This window comes from Sciurus vulgaris (assembly GCF_902686455.1).
Source record: "Sciurus vulgaris genome assembly, chromosome: 3".
Lineage (NCBI taxonomy): Eukaryota > Metazoa > Chordata > Mammalia > Rodentia > Sciuridae > Sciurus > Sciurus vulgaris.
The window spans coordinates 3,568,560-3,583,894 of NC_136463.1; the positions used below are offsets into that span (position 1 = coordinate 3,568,560).

The 15,335-nt window shown below is 60.0% G+C and overlaps 1 protein-coding gene across 1 annotated transcript in view; it reads left to right on the plus strand.

Annotated features, from left to right (window-relative positions):
* The window catches only part of LOC306657409 (dynein axonemal heavy chain 17), a 100,307-nt gene that overhangs the window by 35,013 nt on the left and 49,959 nt on the right, over positions 1-15,335 (plus strand). Inside the window, exons 15-26 of the mRNA XM_079133365.1 lie at positions 3,715-3,963; positions 6,393-6,515; positions 7,063-7,410; positions 7,504-7,595; positions 7,817-7,943; positions 9,293-9,445; positions 10,782-10,907; positions 11,004-11,111; positions 11,647-11,778; positions 11,924-12,084; positions 12,560-12,716; positions 14,202-14,306. Of these exons, the coding sequence (XP_078989491.1) occupies positions 3,715-3,963; positions 6,393-6,515; positions 7,063-7,410; positions 7,504-7,595; positions 7,817-7,943; positions 9,293-9,445; positions 10,782-10,907; positions 11,004-11,111; positions 11,647-11,778; positions 11,924-12,084; positions 12,560-12,716; positions 14,202-14,306 (1,881 nt within the window). The remainder of the gene's footprint in view (positions 1-3,714; positions 3,964-6,392; positions 6,516-7,062; positions 7,411-7,503; positions 7,596-7,816; positions 7,944-9,292; positions 9,446-10,781; positions 10,908-11,003; positions 11,112-11,646; positions 11,779-11,923; positions 12,085-12,559; positions 12,717-14,201; positions 14,307-15,335) is intronic.

Below are 15,335 nucleotides of genomic sequence, written 5' to 3' on the forward strand. Positions count from 1 at the left end.
GATTCTATTATTGAAGTATCTCGGCTTGTTTGGGGTGATTTGTTCCCTTGCTTTTTCACGCTGTTTGTGTGTCTACCCGTCTAACAGTGTGGATACAGTAGAGTCTCTATCTGTGGACTTATAGTGTCCCTGAAGCTTTCCAGTACCTCACTGTTTTGGGGGAAACAAATAATAACAACAACCAATGCAAACAATATACAGAATTAAACCAAATAGGTCCTCCTATGTTGTCTGCAATGTTGTCACAATAAGCAGACATTATATGATTGGTTATTGCCTAAAATAGAAACAGTAAGTTTGTAAAATAGTTTACAATTTTGAATGGTGGACAGGGAGAGAATAAAAATAATGTAGGATGTGATGTTTTTTTGAGGGAGGCAGAGAGAGGATAGATGGGAAAAAATTAAAGAGAGAGCAATAGAGATGGCTATTAGCAGAAGAAAAGAGAGAGATTCACGGGAAACAGAAGTAAGAGACAAAATATATAACGTAAAAAATTTTTAATTAAAAATAATACAAAACAAAATTGAAACATACTAATCAAACTTCCAAGTCCTTAAAAAATTGATCCATGAAAAATGACTGGTTCCAAAAAACACTAGAAATGAGAAAAGTAAAAAAGACAAACATGAATATGTATAAATGTCCATGAACCATTAGGGTCACAATTAAGCAGAGAAAGTAGGAAAAAAAAGTCTCTATGAAAAGTTTAAGAATTGTTTCCGTTGGCGTTCAAGACTCTCAGCTCCCCTTCTCAGCAGGTGGGCCGTCTGGAGTAGACGCTCGCTCCACCCTTAGGGTGGGGTCTCTGGGGTGGGAGAGGTTATCCTGGAGTGGGGGTGAGGCTCAGGTAGGCCGCAGGCCCTTTGCTAGATGCCAGTCAGTCTGGAGATTCTAAATCTCCAGGACCCAGAAATTGCTGGTCCATGCTGGAAGACTGCACCCCAGGATCTCCCCTGGTGGAGGAACCGCGTCTTAGTCCAATGCTTCACCTGCAGACCCCAAGTGTCCTGGTCTCGGGTTCGGTTTGCAAACTCATCCTCTCCCACCCCTGCCCTTTCGAGTTCCTGGCCAGATGCGTCTCTCCCAGCTGGTCCTGCGAGCTTGGGATTGGAGCAGGAGGGGAAGAGCTGGTGGGTTTCCGTGACCCGTCCTCCGGTGTCAGCCTCTCTCCACGTCTGATTTTCTCCTGGTCACTCAGGCACAATCTGTGCCGGGCAGTGTGGGTCCGCCAGGCCTGTGCTCCAGGCCAGGTTTGGGTTTGCCAGGACTCGGCTCCCTCAGCTGCCAGTCCCCAAGCTGGGGCTGCAAAATGGTTCCTTCCTCCGTCCTCTGCGGCCGCAGGGCGAGATGCAGTTTCTTTCTGTTCAGTCGCCCAGCGTCCGTGATCTCTAAACGCTCTGTACCCAGACACACCTCAGTCCTCCTAAAAATGCGTGTTGCTCTAGTGGCCCTTGTCCCTCCACCGTGCCCACGAGGGACAGCTCTGGCCGGTGCCTCTGGCATGGCAGTGGCTGTGGCACTTGGAGGTTCTTCCTTATTTTATTATGTCCAACCTCTGAGACCCCGATCTTTGCAGGTCCAGTGTTGAATCCCAGTGAAGCCCCCACCCCCCACCCCGCCTTCTTCTTCATCCGCCTACCTTGCCGCGCAGCTGCCCGTCTGCCTTCTTGGTTTCATGCCACAGAGCAGCCAGGAAAGCGACCGCTCCATTCCGCCCTCCTGAAGCCTCCCACGTGACCTTCTTAGGTGACTGTGTTGTCTTACCTGCTGTGGTGGCCCAGGGTCTCTCGGGTGTAAGACAGAGGCCCTGGAATCACAGGGCCGCTCCATCTTAGGAGAACTAGGAAACTGGCAATTAAAACAAAAAAAGAGCCGTGAACAGACTTTTTCATTTGCTCCCGGGGGAATGGGAGCAACTGGGGAGATCCTGGGGAGCAACTCCCAGAGCAACTGGGGAGGGGTGGTATTTGGGGAGACGAAGAGGAATTCGGGGGCCTGGAAACCCACCACGGGGGCAGGTCCAAGCCGGGTCTCCTGTGGCTGCTCTGTGGGCTGATGGGCAGCAGGAAGGCAGCGAGAGGCGCCACTCAGCAGTGAAGGAGGCCGGGCCCAGCGGGGCTCAGCCCCGGGTCTTTTCTGTGGGCGCATGCGTGGGCTCCCCCATTCTCTGTCCTCTTTGCTCACCTGCCTTCAAACGTCGAGCTCTCCTCCTCGCCCATCCTTCTGAATGAACCTTAGGATCTTCCGTCTAACCTCCCACAGGGGACTCTAAATGGAACTGAACAAACTCTGCAAACTCTCGAGGCAGAACTCCACTCCCAGCTCCAGACGGGAGCACGCTCTGTCTCCTCGTTTATTTCATTTCTACAAAAACAAACCACCGTAGTAAACCGTCGCGAGGCCTTCCTTCTGACCGGCCCGGTCTGCATGTTTATAGAGAGGGAACCCCTGGCTCACAGGCTCTGTTACATCAGGTCTGCAGAGGGGCCTCTCAGAGCCTCCCACTCTTCTTCCCCACTCACTGAGCTCCAGTCTCCTCTGTGCGGGCGGCTGCGGCCACGGGAAGGGGTGCTGCTCTTTCATGTGGTAAAACCTTGAGCCCAGAGGGGAGAGGAAGGGGGACCTTTTCCAGGAGATGGTGATAAACACTCGCAGTCTGAATAGCTCAAGGAAGTTCCCCAAAGATAACTAGCCAGGGCGTCGTGTGGTCACAGCATACAGAATGAGCTTGAGTCCTCTGGGAAGGCCGTGCCCCTGGGTGGTGGGAGGCTGGGGTCTTCGTGTCTTCGGGGTGAGCATCTTGCAGACATTCCTAGTTTGGCCTTCAGGGAACACGGATGCTGGGCAAGCTGGGCCTTCCTGCCTCCAGCACCTGGGTCAACAGTCTCTCTCCTTCCACCAAAACTAGTGGTTTTCCAGCTTCCTAGCCAATTTCAACCCATCCCACATTTAAGAATGCAGACTTCATAATCTTCTTGGTAGGGCTTTCTTCAGATGGTTCCATTTGTTTTGTTTCTTGTTGTCAAGAGTGAAGTTTCTTCTGTGGTATTTTCATCAGGCAGTATAGGCTAGGTTACTGTGCAGTAACAAACAACCCTACAAATCTCTATGTATTGAACAACAAAAGTACACTTCTCTCATGTGAAATCCACACTCTCGTTCCAAGCAGCTGTCCCTGGGGCAGCTGGCTCAGCATTCCAGGCTGTGTATCAATAGCGCACTTTGGTGATTACCAAGGCCAAACCAAGAACGCCAAACCAAGTATGGCCAATTAAGAGCTACTGCCTCGAAGTTCAGGCATGGCTCATATTTCCTGGCCAAGGCAAGTTACATGGTCCTTCCCAGAAGCAAGAGAAAGCTGGGTCCTGTTCAGCAGTAGCGGGGCCCCAACACAGGTTTTTGCCAAAATACATTTTAATGACCAACTTTTAAATTGCAGGTTTTATGATATGACTGGTTTTTTTTTTTTTTTTCCTTGTATCCAACCATGTTCCCAGACTCTGGTTTTAATTCTAAACTTCCCTTACCGGAGCCTAGGAACACAGCTCGGTGGTAGATGCAGGGCCCTGGGAATGATCCCCAGCACTGCAAGACAGAAACAAACAAAAACTCTTCCTCACTGGGATTCGCTCCTTAAGAGCAAGTGCAGGGAGGGGACGGCACTGCCTTCCTTGTGCCTGGAGATGGGGCAAAGGCGGGCTCCCGTTGCAGGTGAACACCAGCATCGACGACTGGAAGACCACCAAGTGGAAAGACATCAACGTGGAGCAGATGGACATCGACTGCAAGAAGTTCGCCAAGGACGTGAGGTCTCTAGACAAGGAGATGAAAACCTGGGACGCCTTCGTGGGACTGGACAACACCGTGAAGAACATGATCACGTCCCTGCGCGCCGTGAGCGAGCTGCAGAACCCCGCCATCCGCGACCGCCACTGGCAGCAGCTCATGCAGGCCACCCAGGTACCGCTGTCGCCATGGGGTGGAGGGGCAGCTGCTGGCAGCTGGCCGGCTGCAGGACTGGCTGTCCTGAGCTGCTCTGCCAAGGGGCTCGGCTGCTGTACCGATGAAGTCATTGGTAGGCAGGGCCGCGTCCCACGGTCCTGGGGACCCTGCACTTGGCCGCCATGCTTGCGTTCATTCTCTGTTCTTAGCATCTCAGACGTCAGGATTTCTGAGCAGAGGGCCCTGTGTGTTCATTCTGCACTGGGTCCTCAAGGTATGCAGCCATCCTGGTGGTAGGATGCAGGTCCACAGGGCCGGGAAGCTAGAGCAGAGGAACAGCTCCCTTGGGGGCCCCACGCACCCCAGGAGCTCAACACCCACAGAAGGCAGACAGGAGCTCACCACTGTCAGCAAATGGTGAGAAAGGGGTACCGAGCAGCCCCTCTGCCCAGGCCCCACGAGGACACCGAGGGCACGGGAGAGCCAAGTCCCTGCTCTCAAGGAAGCCAAGAAGGAACGGGCAGCACATGAGGCTGCAGGGGACTTATTTGTCCCCCTGCCCGCCTGTGGTTCTCTGGCAGGGCCTGTGGATTAGACTGACCAAAGACCAATTGACGAGGGAGGGACGAGCAGGGCCAGTGAGCACGCACAGTGGACGTGAAGGCCCAGGCTCCAGGGGCAGCTGGCGCTGGGGTGTGCAGGCAGCTCCCAGTGTGACCAGGGCCGAGGGCTCAGGGCTGGGTGGCCTGGCCTAGCTGGGCAGGGCTGAGGGCGCGGGGCTGGGGTGGCAATTCCTGAGGGGTGTCCGGGGACTCGCTTCTGTCCTCCTGAACAGCGGCAGCAGGGACACCCCAGGCAGACGGCAGAGGGCAGAGAGCTTTCCTTGTATGGACTCCAGCTCCAAGGCCTGTTCTGCAGCCTTCCTGGTCCACTCAAACGCCAAGTGACTGAGCCCTTCAGGAAGCCGCTAGTTGCCTAGAGGAGGAAGCCTGAGCCAGGGCAGAGGGGAGGTGGCTGTGGGTGGGTGTGGACTCTGGCCCGGGCCTTGGCAGAGAGAAGGACCCAAAGTCAAGCACAAAGGCGTGGATGGAATGGACTTGGGTGATGGGGAGCAGGGATCAGGGGCAGAGCTTCACGGCTGCGAGGCCATGGCCTGCAAGCAGGAAGGTAGAGGCCTTGGCCTCCAAAGACAACCCAAGTAGGTGGAAAGTACAGAGGACGGGGCCGGCAGCTCTCCACTCCTCTCACCAGGTCTCCGCCAGCCCTGGAGGTGCCCACCCAGGAGCATGACGGGTCCTCTCCGCCTCCACTGCATTAAAGCTTTCTGGGCCAGGGCTCTCTCTTGCTGCCATGGGATGCCTCTTGAGCCCTGAGACTAGAGTGCCCACCCAGGTGCCCCAGGAGAGACTCCCATGGCAAAACAAGCAACTAAACCGTCCCGCTGAAAGAGGAGTCGGCATACCTGAGGACTTGGGGAGGCTGGGTGGACGCTTTCCCCAAACTCAACTGGGAGACGCTAGAGTCAGTCAGCGGCTAAACCGGTTTCCCCGTGGTTTGGAGTCAGTGTTCTGGAGTCAGCTGGGGCGGGCGGCCAGCTGTGCTTCACGGTGACAGAGTACCTGACACCCACACAGGAGGAGGGAGGCTCATCTTGGCCCGTGGTTCAGAGTTCCTTGCAGGCGCATGGCCAGGGGGTCTGCGCACCGCGCGGTGGCTGGAAAGCGAGGAGAGAGACGGGAAGGGGCAGGGTCCCCAGCTCCGCTTCAGGGGCACTGCCCAGCTTCCTCCCCCAAGGCCCCCTCCCAGGAGCACCTCAGGCTGGAGCCGAGCCTTCAGCACGTGGCCTCTGGGGACCATTAAGATCGCAGTGGCACAGCGAGTGTCTGGTGTGGTCACTCGCGTCACAGTGCGGTCACTAGCCCGGCACTTCCCTGAGGGCCGACGCCTCGTGGGGCCAGTGTGGCGAAACCCTGCAGAGGGGCAATGGGCCAGCAGGACAGCCGGCTCTCGGCTCCGGAGGCCAGGGTCTGAGCTGGGGCCTGGGCGGTGCTGGCTCCCCAGACTCCAGGGAGGCTCTCCGGCCTCTTCCTGCTTCAGGGGCTCCGACGCCCCTTGCCCTGTGGCTGCTCCTCCAGCCACTGCCTCCGTGGTCCTGCGGCCTCCATGAGAACCCTGGTCATCAGATCCGGGGCCCGCTTGAAAACCAGATGACCTCCCTCAGGACCCTTGCCATCTGCACAGGCCCCGGTTCCAGACAAGGTCACTCTGAGTCCTGGGTGCACGCGGTTCCAGGGGACACTTCTCCCCCTGCTGCTCTGCCGACTTGTGGGTTTACAGGAAAGGAAGGCGGGGCTCGGAGACGCAGGGGACAGAGCAAAGCCTCGGCCAGGGCGCCCGGTGTCCGCAGAGGGCAAGGGCCTGTGCCGAGCGTGGCTGCCTCTCCCCAGGTGAAGTTCCAGATGTCCGAGGAGACCACCCTGGCCGACCTGCTGCAGCTGAATCTCCACAGGTACGAGGACGAGGTCCGCAACATCGTGGACAAGGCCGTGAAGGAGTCGGGCATGGAGAAGGTGGGTCCAGGGCCTGGTGGGAGGGCGCCCAGGGGACAGAAACGTCGGGTCCTTCCAGAGTGAATGACCGCAGCAGGGCCGTTCCTGGCGGCGGGGTTCTCCGGGGCAGTGTGGCCTGGGCATTCATCTCCTGCTCTTGGGGAACAGGTGTGACCTCATACCTGCTGCTTTTGAGTGTTTTTAGATCGAATCAGTCTGTGTGCCAGAGTGGCGTCCTTTGGGGTTGGCGTGTCCTCATGTCCGCACACAGCCACTGGCCTTTGTGCCCGGCTTCCTTTGCTGGGCCAGGTCCGTCTGCAGTGGGCGCACCTCAGTCCCTCACTCCTACCCAAGGCTGAGTGACACCCTAAGTGTGAATGGACACCTCGCCTCTGCCCTTTCACAGGCGGCAGGTGGCGGGCAGCGGGGGTCTCCCACCCTGTGGCCACATGTGTGGATGACTTGACCACAAAGGCCTTGGCTCCATGCCGTGTCCTGGGACCCTCGAGTCCTCCCTCAGCCCTGCGTGCCACACGCGCCTTGCCCTTGTTTCTCCTTCCCCCGACAGGTGCTGAAAGCCCTGGACAGCACCTGGACCACCATGGAATTCGAGCATGAGCCGCACCCGCGCACGGGCACCATGATGCTCAAGGCAGACGAGGTGCTGGTGGAGACGCTGGAGGACAACCAGGTGCAGCTGCAGAACCTGATGATGTCCAAGTACCTGTCCCACTTCCTCAAGGAGGTGACCAGCTGGCAGCAGAAGCTGTCCACAGCAGACTCGGTCATCTCCATCTGGTTTGAGGTCCAGAGGACCTGGAGCCACCTGGAGAGCATCTTCATAGGCTCTGAAGACATCCGGGCCCAGCTCCCCGAGGACTCCAAGCGCTTCGACGACATCGACATGGAGTTCAAGGCGAGCCCTGCCCCAGGCGCCAGGGCTTTCCGGAAACGCCCCTCTGGACAAAACAGGTCTCCTAACACCTTGGCGATGCCCTGTCCTTCCCAGGCCTTGATGGAAGACGCGGTGAAGACTCCCAACGTGGTAGAAGCCACCAACAAGCCTGGTCTCTACGATAAACTGGAGGCGCTGAAGAAGAGGTGGGTCCCCACACATCCAGACCAGGGGCGTGGGTGGCCGGAGCCGGGGTCCCATGCTGCCAGCCAGGGCGACGGTGCAGAGCCGCGGGTTGTGAGAGCCTTCGCCAGGAGCCCGCGGCCGTGGGGTGCAGGGGTGCCCTCCGGTCCGGGCAGCGCAGTCAGCCGGCAGGAATGGGAACCGCGGGCCCCGTCGGCGGGCTCACCGGCTCCCCCACCCGCAGCCTGGCCATGTGCGAGAAGGCGCTGGCGGAGTACCTGGAGACCAAGAGGCTGGCCTTCCCTCGCTTCTACTTCGTCTCCTCGGCCGACCTGCTGGACATCCTCTCCAACGGCAACGACCCCGTGGAGGTGGGCAGGCGCCTGGCACCCCAAAGGACAAGCCCGAGTGGCGCCTGAATCCGGCCTCTGGGGGACCTGCGTCAGAGCCCTGGGAGGAAGCGGGAGCCCAGGGCGGACTCACCTCAGGTCCCGCCCTGCGCTTCCTGTGGCTCTGGGCAAGTCCATCTGCCGCCAGCGCCTCCTTTTACTGGTCTGCAAAGTGGGTTAGACTCTGGTGACCCAGCAGGGCACCGCCTCTGAAAGACACATGGCTTCCTGGCCATCGTCATCACCACCCTGATAGATCACCCGGGAGCCAGGAGGAGGGTTTCCCTGGGGCTCTTCTGAGAGAGAGAAGGATTATTGGGCTGAAAGGAAAATGGGCACACTTGATGGCAACCCTGAGGTTTTGGGACACACCTGGGGTTGGCCCCTGGCGCACACCTGGCTTCTGCAGCCAACCTGGGGCGTTGTCTTAGGTTCCTCTAGGTGCCTAACCCAAGTCTAGTTAGTGTCGACCAGCGATGGGGGGAGAACACGCCAAAGGAAAGGGAGGGAGGGAAAGAATGGGTAAGGAAGGAGGGAAGGAGGGAAAGAGGGAAGGAGGGAAGGAGGGGGGAAGGAAGGAGGGAAGGAGGGAAGGAGGGAAGGAGGGAAGGAGAGAGGGAGGGAGGGAGAGAAGGAGGGAAGGAGGGAGGGAGAGAAGGAGGGAGGGAGAGAAGGAGGGAGGGAGGGAGGGAGAGAAGGAGGGAAGGAGGGAGGGAGGGAAGGAGGGAAGGAAGGAGGGAGGGAGGGAGAGAGGGAGGGAAGGAGAGAAGGAGGGAAGGAGAGAGGGAGGGAGGAGGGAAGGAGGGAAGGAGGGAGGGAGAGAAGGAGGGAGGGAAGGAGGGAAGGAGGGAAGGAAGGAGGGAGGGAGGGAGAGAGGGAGGGAGGGAGAGAAGGAGGGAAGGAGAGAGGGAGGGAGGAGGGAAGGAGGGAAGGAGGGGGGAAGGAAGGAGGGAAGGAGGGGGGAAGGAAGGAGGGAAGGAGGGAGGGAGAGAAGGAGGGAAGTAGGAAGGAGGGAAGGAGGGAGGGAGGGAAGGAGAGAGGGAGGGAAGGAGAGAAGGAGGGAAGGAGAGAGGGAGGAGGAGGGGAAGGAGGGAAGGGAAGAGAGGGAGGGCGGGAAGAGAAGGAGGGACGGACGGGTGGAAGGAAGGAAGGGAAGGAGGGGAAGGAGGGAGGGAAGGAGGGAAGGAGAGAGGGAGGGAAGGAGAGAAGGAGGGAAGGAGAGAGGGAGGGAAGGAGAGAGGGAGGGAAGGGAGGGGAGGAGACCTTAGAGGGCAGCAGGAGAGTCTGGGCCTGGCCACAAGCCCTGGGCCGAGCCTCAGGTGCCCCCCCAGGTGAGCCGCCACCTGTCCAAGCTCTTCGACAGCCTGTGTAAGCTGAAGTTCCGACTCGATGCTGACGAGAAGCCGCTGAAATTTGGCCTGGGGATGTACAGCAAGGAGGACGAGTATGTGGACTTCGACCGCGAGTGTGACCTCTCGGGGCAGGTGAGCGTGAGCCCCGGGACGCGCTGCCCTCTCCTCACCCTCGGGAGCACTCGGACGCCCCCAGGGCTTCCAGAGGACTTTCCCAGCTCTGTGAGATGCGCCTTGGCGGGGGAGGGGAAGGAGAGACTCGCGGGTCACCAAGGGGACTGTGCTGAAGGGGACCCCTCCTCAGAACCACGGGTCTCTCACACCTGCCCACGGGAACTGTCTGCGCTGCTTCCGTGGCTCCAGAGCCGCCCGGGTCCTCCTCCCTCTCCCAGCAAGCCCGTGGCCCCACCGCCGGCCACTCCCTTCCCCAGGCTCCCTGCCCAGCTGTCCATCAGAAATAGAGGTGACTGTGACGTGGGCCTAAGGAAAACGCAGGGCAGAGGCAAAGCAGACCTGGGAGGGACCTGAACAAGGAAGCCCAGGCTCACCCGGCAGCCCGCTTGGCAGGGAGGGCGCTGGGCAGGGCACGGCCGAGATCCACCTGTCAGAGCTGGCTCCAGTTCCCCACCAGGATCCCTCCTGCCGACTCTCCACAAGGAAGCTTGCCCCACGAGCCCTTTGGGGCGCTTCCCTGCTGCAGCAGGTGGTCAAGGGGGTACTTTTTGCTTTGCTTTTTTCTGGTTTTCTGGGGCTGGAATGGAGTCCAGGGCCTCTGGCCTGCAGAGCATCCTCCACGAAGCTGCATCCTCAGCCACAGCACTTACATTTCAAAATGCAAATAAGACTCGTCCACAGGACTGGTGGGCAGCATGTCCTGCGGAGGGTACTTCCCGCCCCCACCCCCACCCCTTGACCAGCAGGTGGCAGCACCTGACTCAGAACCCGGAAGCTCGCAGAGAACCTCAGCTCAGCTCAGCTCAGCCCATCGGCAAGCTTAGCCCTCTGCCCTGTGCCAGGACTTTTCTCTGGTCCTCTCTCCCTTCTCTGACCCAGAATCGGTCAGCGTGCACCTTGACGCTTAGTGGCAGCAAGCTCGCCAGGGTCTGGCCAGGCTGCCAGTCAGCCTTCGAGGTGGGCAGTTCTGTGCTCTGTAGCCACCTGACACTCCCAACCCTGGGATGACGGGCAGGACAAACGGCCCTTTCTTTGCTTTCCACGTGTGCACATGTGAGTGACCCAGCGCTGCACGTGTGTCGTTAAGTATACCACAGAGCGCCATCCCCAGCCCTGCTCACCTTGTGAGCTGGCCTTGAACTTGCGATCCTCTTTCCTCAGCCTCCCCAGCCCTGGGGCTTGAGGTGCAGGACACGGCACCAGCTGCTTTTTGGTTTTTTTCTTTACTCCAAAGCAAATCCTCGGAACCGATGTGCTCAAGGCTCCGTGTGGTCAGTGTGGCTTCTGTCCCCAGGTGGAGGTCTGGCTGAACCGAGTGCTGGACCGAATGTGCGCCACACTCCGACACGAGATCCCAGAAGCCGTGGTGACCTACGAGGAGAAGCCCAGGGAGCAGTGGATCTTCGACTACCCGGCCCAGGTCCGGGGGCAGCCCTGGGGAGAGCCGCGGCCTGGGGAGCTGCTGCCGGAGCCAAGGCACCGAGCTCAATGTGGGCGCGGTGCCCTCTGCTTCCAGATCGCGCTGACCTGCACCCAGATCTGGTGGACCACCGAGGTGGGCCTGGCGTTCGCCAGGCTGGAGGAGGGCTACGAGAACGCCATCAAGGACTACAACAAGAAGCAGGCGAGCCGCCGTCGCCCCCGGGTCACCACAGGCTTTTAAATTCTTGGTTAGATAATTAGAAAACAGATGATTTTTAAAATCAAAAACAAAAATACAGAGCGCTTACCCACAATCCCACCTCGCCGAGACGCGGCCGTGGACGTTTTCTTACAGTCCTGCGTGTGGGCTGCGTGCAGTTGGGTTATACCCGAACGCCGGTCGCCTCAGCTGTGCGGGAGGCTGAGGGTCAACTGAGCTCAGGAGTTCGAGGCCACCTGGGCAGCAGGGGAGACCTCACACACACACTCCTCCACGATGTCACGATCATTGTCCCCCAACTCTCCACCCCGGGCTGAGGCTAGTTTTCATCTGCTCCATGGCACCCCCGGCCCCACCCGGGGATGTGGAGACCTCTCCTGCCCCTCATTGGGCTGGTCTTCCCTCCTCCACCATGACCTCCCCTGGACGCACTCGGCTGGCCCCCAGACCAACCCAGAGGCCGCACCACCTGCGGCTGGAGGGTGCCGTGCGGGTCTCAGCAAAGGTCCCCCTGCAGATCAGCCAGCTGAACGCGCTCATCACGCTGCTTATTGGGAACCTCAGCGCCGGTGACAGGATGAAGATCATGACCATCTGCACCATCGACGTGCACGCGCGGGACGTGGTGGCCAAGATGATCACTGCCAAGGCACGCTGGCCCGTCCCGGGTGGCCCTGCGCCCAGAGGCCCCAGCCCCTTCCGGGACGTGGCAGACCCGACTGGCGGCAGGGAGGAGTGTGGGTCTGGAGAGGGCGGTCCAGGGAGGGCGGACAGGAGCGGCTGGCTCCCCGCAGGTGGAGAGCTCCCAGGCCTTCACCTGGCAGTCGCAGCTCCGCCACCGCTGGGACGAGGACAAGAGGCACTGCTTCGCCAACATCTGCGACGCGCAGATCCAGTACTCCTACGAGTACCTGGGCAACACCCCGCGGCTGGTCATCACGCCCCTCACGGACAGGTGAGTGCCCGCGGCCCACGTCGGCTGCCCACTGCTGGACTGGCCAAGGGTGAGGAACGGGCACACCTGCCACCTGCAAGGCGCCCGGCCCTGGACCTCCACGCTTGGTCTGTCACAAGCTATGTGGCTTTGGGGGAGTCACCTAACCTCTCTGAGGGCCTGCAAAGTGGGGGTTGTGCTTCATGACTCCTCGTGAGCGTGTTGCACATCAGTGAATTACAAAGGCCCTCGGAGCAGCCCCTGCACTGACGTGGTGTCCGCGGTATCCGAGGGGCGCACTCCCCAGGTCTGCGGCTGGGCCTCAGCGCCGCTGCCCCAGCACGGGCTTGTCCCTCAGTCACACTGAGGTCCTCCCTGCCCACTCCCTTTCGTCCCCCTGAAGCTGAGCAGGTGCCACTGTCACTCGACTGGCTGAAACCTCACGGGGTGAAGCAGGGTGGCGGGCCACACAGGAGGTGACCCGGGCCTCCGGCAGGTGCTACATCACGCTGACCCAGTCTCTGCACCTGATCATGGGCGGGGCCCCGGCAGGCCCCGCAGGCACCGGCAAGACAGAAACCACCAAGGACCTGGGCCGGGCGCTGGGCACCATGGTGTATGTCTTCAACTGCTCCGAGCAGATGGACTACAAGGTAGGCGCTGGCCAGGGCGGGGGGCCGGGGCCCCAGGAGGCCTGCAGGCAGCTGGGAGAAACTGGGCGGAGGCCCCGGGGCTGCCGCGTCCCCCGTGGCCTGTCTGGAGAGGCTCCCAGGGCTCCGACCCCAACGTCCCACTGTCCCGGAGATGACCCTCTGGAACTCAGGTCGGAGACTGTGACGGGAGCAGCACGTCCTCGGTGTTAGTGAAGGATGCCGGGTGAAAGACGCGGCCAGCTGGGCTGCGAGGGGCAGGGGCAGTGCCGTGCGTCACTGCAGGCCTCATCAGAGCTCAAAGGGCCTATCAGAGGAGGGACCTCAGTGTTCTCCCGGCCGTGGTGGCCTCTCACAGGAGGACGCGGGCAGTGGTCAGTGTTTAGAACCCTTGCCCGTCAGTGTCTGAGTCCCACAGCTGGGGGGTCCCCAGGCGGAGGCTGAGGATAGGGCCCACTGGCCCCGCTGACCATCAGTCAGGGTCAAGCTGTCCACACCAGCCTCCTGGGTTCTAGAGAAGTGAAAGTGGAAGTCAGGTGCCCCCAGAGGGTATCCCACGGTGAGTGTCCAGGAGTCACCCTGATCGTCACACTGGGCCACGGTGACGCGGAGGTCGGGAGAAGTCTCGCGAGTGCCGGGGCCTGCCCTGCCTTGGAGGGATCCCCTCCTTTGCCTATGTTAAAAAGAAGGTCAGGAGAAGGACAGTGCGAGGGCAGAAGCGGCAGAAGCCGGTGGGCCCCTTGGTGAGGGGACACAGGACGCCCTGACACCGCCGTTCTCCGGTGTCAGTGACGAGTCCTGCTCCCTCTAGTGTTGAAGTTTGAGCACCAGAGAAGCAGCCAAGGCAAGCGCATGAAGCAGGTTTTATTTAAAGTAGTAATAATAGACTTCTCCCGGGAGGAGCAGGGGGCCATGGCGGATGTTCTAGGGTCCCAAGAAGTGAGCGCACCCTACATCTTTTATAGGCTGAGGTCTCTCTTGTTCTCCAGTTCTCTGCCCCTTATCTCTCCTTCCTGCCTATGTGACTAGGCCCCCTTTTGCAGGTGAGATGCAAAAAGTGAGAAGCGACAGGCAGGGAGAGGGCCAAACTGATTCAGCCAGGCAGGGGCCCGGGGGCACTGATTAGCAGCTCCTTGGTAAGGGCAGGTAGACGTGGTCACCAATGGACTCCAGAGGTCCTTACATCCCGTTCTCCCAGGGGCAGTCTCCCACTTCCAGAGGCGGATGGCTTTCATGGCCTCCATTTCCTCCACTTGACTCCGTCTCCTATTTCTGCACTAACTGCCTGTCCCCAGTTCTGGCTTCACCGCCATCACCGGGGTCAGGGCTGCTGAACACCCTCCTGGCACCCAGCTCTGCTGCGTGAGCCTGTTCTGGGATGTGCGCCTCCCGAAGTCCCCAGGCTGAGCCCGACCCTGCCCGGGGCCTCGGGAGCAGAGCCTGGGGGGACGGACTCCTGCAGCTCTACCTCCTCTCCTCTCCCCGCAGTCCTGTGGGAACATCTACAAGGGCCTGGCCCAGACGGGAGCCTGGGGCTGCTTTGATGAGTTCAACCGGATCTCGGTGGAAGTCCTGTCTGTGATCGCAGTGCAGGTAGGCCCCGCCCCGCCCCGGGTCAGGTAGGGCAGTGGCCGCTCGACCGCCGGGGGCGTCTCGGCTTCCCACTGTCTCACCCACCAGAGGGACCCTGCCCCTGCCCACCTGCAGCACTCCAGGCACAAGGCTGGTGTGGCAAGATGCGCCAGCCCCTCCTACCCCACCCGGCCCCCAGACCCACGGCCTGCTTAGGCGTGCAGCCAACAGACCTGGCACAGATGTGGCACCACCTGCGTGACCAGGTACATGCAGGGGTGCTTAATTTGGGGGTATTAAAAGAAGAAGTCCCAGTGAATCCCAGTTTGGCAGATCTTTGGCTCTACCTGCGATGCTGCTCTCAGGTCGCAGCCTAGGCCAGAATGTCAGACCCGCCACATGGGCAGGTGATACCTGGAGCCAGAGAACAGGAGGTGAGGCAGAGACGGCCTGATTGGCTGCCGTTGGTGTCTGTCTTGTTTAAACACAGTTTGAACAATTGACTGCTGGCGACTGCGAGTGTCTTGTCACAGGAGTAGGTGACAGTGGTCACACGTCACCTTGGCTTCCGCTTCCCTCTGTGCCTTTGAGCCAAACTTAAAATGCACATGGAGACGGCTGTAGACCAAGCAGTTTGATCCAACAGGGAAGAAGGACAAAGGGCTTTCCTGCAGGGATCGAGCATGCTGAAAGGATAGCGGGGAAGGGAGAGAAGGAAGCAGGAGGGAGAGGTGCGTGTCCTCCGTGTCCTTCGGGAACACCCCTGGGGGACAGCACAGCGGGCAGTGCGGATCCTGAGGCAAGAAGCAGGGCCTCAGAGAGGTGCCGCCCAAGACCAGAACTTCAGGCCCCGTGACAACTGAAGTGAAGCCGGGTCAAAGGCTAGGGACTCAGGCAGAGCTTCAGCTGGGGGCTGGCCTCTAGGACGGGAGAGCCCTCTGCCCCCCAAATAGGGGAGGGCCAGCCTTTTCCTGGGTGGCTGGGGTGGGCGGGGTCTGGGTGATGCTACTCAGGAGGTGCTGGGGGGGCCTTGTCACTGGAATGGACAGT